Source organism: Solanum verrucosum, unplaced genomic scaffold (genome assembly GCF_900185275.1).
Source record: "Solanum verrucosum unplaced genomic scaffold, falcon-dt-bn FXZP01000142.1, whole genome shotgun sequence".
Taxonomy (NCBI): Eukaryota; Viridiplantae; Streptophyta; class Magnoliopsida; order Solanales; family Solanaceae; genus Solanum; species Solanum verrucosum.
Window position 1 is genome coordinate 32,637 of NW_026020259.1, and position 4,792 is coordinate 37,428.

Here is a 4,792-nt window from a genome sequence, read left to right on the forward strand (position 1 = left end):
AAATGGATTTATTTTCTCCTATAATACATACAAAAAAAAAATTTAAAGAATAATCAACATTTTTGGATATTAGTTTCATGTAATACACTGCAAATTTATTTCTATTTTTTTAAATAAGAAATATGAAAATAATACATTCAAAAAAAATCTTTACACAATCATTTCCTTCTATTTAAATATATATAATTATAAAAGGCCAATCAATCCATTTCAAAAAATTTATCTTAAAAAGGAAATATATCCAAAATAATGCAAAGTAAAAAAAAATGCCAGCTTGCTAATAAGATAAGGTTCAAATTTTACATTATTGTATTTTTGTAATACAAAAAAAAAAAAAAAAAAAAAAACAAACTTGCTAGGACTAGTGACCAGTACTGTAATGGCTTAACCCCATAGCTGCATTCATTGAAGCAAACTTTGCCAATTCTTGTGGCAAAAATGGCTGACCCCTTTCATTCCCCATGCCTAAAAAATCTCTAGTAAGACTATTATGCAAGTTGAAATGAACAGTTTGATTATGCATACCACCTGTTTGTAATAATGCCTGATCCAAATTGATTGCTTTAGAATGAACAGATGAATTCATATTTGGACACCCATTGATGAGTATATTCTCTGTTTGATTGTAATCCTCTGTTTGTTTTGCAAAAGCTTGATGGATTTCATTGTTGTTGAAGATTTGTGTTGTGTTGTTTGATGAAGGAGAAGATGATGAGTTCATTACTCCAAATGTGTTGGAAAAGTAATTTGGTGTGCTTTTTGTTGACCCCATTTGTGCTGCTTTTTGTAGAAGGGCTGTTGCTGACATTGGTATTGGGGGATTTGGGGTTGCAGGGGTGTTGGTGGTGGTGGTGGGGGGGGTAAGTATTTGGTTGCCAATTGATGATCCAGTACCAAACATATTTGGAGATGGGATTTGGACCATATGATGATCTGGTAAGCCAAAAAGATTTGAACTTGGTGATGACATGTTGTTATTAGCTTGATTTAGCCAAAGTGATGATCTTGGTTTTTGCTGATGCTGATGTAGAGGATTCACAGTTGTCATACTTGTAAAATCTTGGACAAAACTTGTCCCAATTTGGGAAATGCCAACAGGTTGTTGTTGTTGCTGGTTGAAGTTCAAATTGTTGGGAGTAGTTCCAACTGAAGTGATTCTTGCACTCTCTTCAGCTAAAGCATCACAGAAAGCTCTATGGGTAATGAAACTATCTTTCCTGTGAACAAGAAAAAGAAAACATTAACTAAAGCATAATAACACACAATTTGAATCAAACAATTTAACTAGCGTTTGGTCATAGATTTTGAGAGTAAGTGTTTGAGAGGCTGGAACCGAAAAAGACACATATAAGACAGGCAGAAGGTATCTTGAAGAGCGAATTTGATCCTATAGTCAGTGGAAAGGGATGCTAGTCAGCTTGAAATTTGGTCAAATTTCTCAAAAATTGACTAGTGCATGTCTAAACACAACTTCAAAGACTGAAGCTACACAGCTTCAAAATTTATGACCAAACGAGAGCTTAATGGTTGGTAGTTTCTAGTCAGGAGGAAGCAATAAATTGAACTTTCCATGAATGAATGAGCATTAAATTCAGTTTTGAAACAAATATTCCCAAAACAAGAACATAATATTATTACTACAACCAAAATTAATTACCTGGAAAAGAGTGTTCCACAGTCACATTTATACTCTCTAGTACCACAAGTCTTAGTATGAGCTTTCCAATCAGATTGAACTGCATATTTCTTTGAACACTTTTCACATTTCCATTTTTTCTCACCATGTTTTCTGCTAAAATGCTTCTTTATACCAGTAAGGTCACCAAGTGCTCTTGAAGGATCATGATGTACACAAGTCTTTTCTGGACATATGTAAACTTTCTTCTTAACTATTTCTTGTTTGTTCCTTTGCTTTAACTTCCATGGAAGATTATGTCCTCTTCTATGAAGTTGCAAGTTTTGGTCCCTCTGAAAACCTTTGTTGCAGATTTCACATATGAATCTGTTTGTAGCCATGAGTGTTTTGGGTGATATTGCAATAACTTCAGCATCTGGATCTGTTAAACATAACAACAAAGTTAAAAAGATTCAATCTTTACAACACTAGTATACACAAACAACAAAGATTGTTTCCGATACACCCTCGACTCAAAAAGAAAAAACAATACAAAGTAGTTTGAAGAAAGAAACAATAAAGATTCAATCTTTGACATGCAAAAGTGAATATTTTTGTACTATTGTACTAAGCTCTCATTCGGAAATAGATTTTGAAGTTGAAACTTGAAAAATTGAGTTTATGAAGTGGTGTTTAGACATGAATTCTAAATGAATTCATAGTTCTGAACTGAACAAGGTGGTAAATTTTTAAAAACTACTCGCAAAATCTATGACCAAACGCTAGCTAAATGAACATATAGTAGTTCTAAATTTACCTGGTGTACCTGGAAGATTTCTTCTTTTCTTAGAAGAAGAATTAGCTTTAGGGTTAGGGTTTTGTTCAACTAGTACTTGTTGTTGTTGTTGATGAATTGAAAACAAATCTCCAGACATCATTTTTAACAAAATGGGGCTTTTGTTTTAGCTTTGTTGGAGCTAGAAAACAAAGCTAACTCACAAAAAAAGCTTTAAATTTTTTCAAATACAAACAGATAAAAGAACTTAATCTCACAAGTTTTTTTTTTTTTCTTTTTCAGATTGTTCCAAAAGAACAAAAACACAATAAAAGACACAAGTTTGAATCTTGAAAAACACTAAGTAAAAAACAAGAACTTATAAAGACTTTTTTTTTTTTTCTTGGCTTTGCTCAAAGTTTTAAGATCTTTAAAGAGGGAGATAAGAGAAGAAAAGGGTCTGTATAATTTCAAAAGAAAACACCAAAAAGAGACTATAAAAGTAAAAAGAGAATATTTCCTTTCTTTTTCTAACAAAAAAATAATAATAATTAAAAACACACACACACAGTGATACAGTACACTATTTCTCTCTCTTTTAAGTTTTTTTTTTTTTTTCTTGTTTAATGTCATTTCACTTTTATGTTGTTTATTAATATATTTCAAAGTCGGTCAGCCATAGATTTAGCTGCTGGGCTCACCTTTTTTGTTGTGATCTCTCTATCATAAAGTATTTAGTCGGGATCTTGACATAAATAATCGGACAGATTTATTTTTTTATTTGATATATACAAATTATACATTGAGTATATATTCACGTGTTAGGTGATTGTATGTTGCGTATATGTTTCGTATCGCTTTACTTTGTATTAGTTATATTATTGTAGTTATTACTTTTAATATCTTGCATCATCCGTTGTTTACTATATATCAATTATCTATTTTGTTATTCATCGTGTAGTTGTATATTTTCTACATTGTCTTCTTCTTCTTTGTACTTGAATTTATTGCACTTGCATCGAGAATTTCTCGAAAATAATCTATCTATCTCTACGGGGTGTGGTAAAATATATGTACATTTTATCTTCCTCGTATTTCATTTATAAGATTTTACTGAATATGTTTATTATTGTATATACTGATTCTATATAAATATATTACACTTGTTGGCTATTTTAATGTGAGTTTTTAGGTTAATTTTCTTCTTCTTCTTTTTTATTTGAAAAAAAATAAAGAGATTAAGCTTTTTTTTTAATTAATTAGATGTATTTTTGGTACGTAGTAGTATTGGCTGTATGCTGCTTGTAACCAGAATGTGCAGAGCTCTGTGTCATTTTGTATTTTTTCGAGCAAAATTCCACTTATCAAGACTGCATATGATAATTTAAAGAGAAGCTAATCGATAATTGATTAAGTAATTGTTATGTGATCAAGAAATTACGAGTTAAAATTGTGAAAATAGTTTATTATAAAAACATAATGTAATGTTTCATAAATAATTCTCTATACTTTTTTGAATTACGTAACAAAAATTTAGTACGTCAATCTGCTTGTTTGTGACTATGAGATATTACTACGAAATATTACAGCCACCAAAATTGTCCCAGTGCCACTCAGTTTGTTTTTTCTTGTTTAGAGAAAAATATATATAGTGTAGCACAAATTCCATAACTTTAGTGCAAGTTTTTTGATACGTGTTGAGATGTTTATTAAATATATACGTATAATAAGTTATGAATTTAATAAGATAATGGAGTTAGGTTGATCACAGAAAGAAAGATTTAATTGAATTCTCTTCGTCAAAAAATTGTGCCGCGCGCTTAAAAAAGAACATTTCATTTTTTTAAAAATATAAGTTTCGGTCCACGCTAACAATGATCTTAGCTCTTAGGTATTGTTATTAAAAGGGCATAATGGATTATAATATAAAGATATTTCAATTTATCTCCAATAATTGATTTTCCATGCATGGTCATACTTTGGTCAACTTTTAATCATTATTGCTTTATTTATTTTTTGTGGGGTGGGGGGAAATGGATATTTATATATATATATAAACAAAAGATCTTAATAAATAAACTAAATAGTCATCCTTTTGTCAAATTAAATTGTAGGAATAATGATGAAATTGGTAAAGTACCATGATTATATTGGAATAGCTAGATAACCTTTTGGCATAAACTTTGAAAACATTACATAAGCCAAAAAAATACAATTGTTTTCATCATGGATTCTATTTGTAGATGATATATGACGTCAACTCTTTGAGAATATACTTTTTCCATTTCGTAATAGTTGTTATATTTTTACTTTTTCGATAGTCAACTTGACTAATTTTCAGAGTAAAATTATATTAGATTAATTTAAGATATTTAAACATTATATAAAAAGTATTGCAACTC

The 4,792-nt window shown here is 29.8% G+C and overlaps 1 protein-coding gene across 2 annotated transcripts; it reads right to left on the reverse strand.

Annotated features, from left to right (window-relative positions):
• Positions 1-254: 254 nt before the first annotated feature.
• Positions 255-2,905, reverse strand: LOC125833459 (zinc finger protein JACKDAW-like). Of its 2 annotated transcripts, none has more exons than XM_049512623.1 (3): positions 2,442-2,905; positions 1,658-2,057; positions 255-1,217 (listed from the first exon to the last, which is right to left on the reverse strand). In XM_049512623.1, exons 1-3 carry the CDS (start codon positions 2,551-2,553, stop codon positions 362-364), a joined length of 1,368 nt encoding a protein of 455 aa, XP_049368580.1. In that variant the 5' UTR covers positions 2,554-2,905; the 3' UTR covers positions 255-361. The 2 variants fall into 2 exon arrangements, with proteins under 2 accessions (XP_049368580.1, XP_049368579.1); XM_049512622.1 differs by having other exon boundaries at positions 2,433-2,896.
• Between the last annotated feature and the right edge of the window lie 1,887 nt (positions 2,906-4,792).

Coding starts and splice junctions, on each gene's coding strand:
- LOC125833459 (XM_049512622.1), bottom strand. CDS start 2,553: ATGATGTCTGGAGATTTGTTTTCAATTCATCAACAACAACAACAAGTA. Junction 2,058..2,432: donor AAATCTTCCAGGTACACCAG/GTAAATTTAGAA, acceptor TATGTTTAACAG/ATCCAGATGCTGAAGTTATT. Junction 1,218..1,657: donor TGTGGAACACTCTTTTCCAG/GTAATTAATTTT, acceptor TCTTGTTCACAG/GAAAGATAGTTTCATTACCC.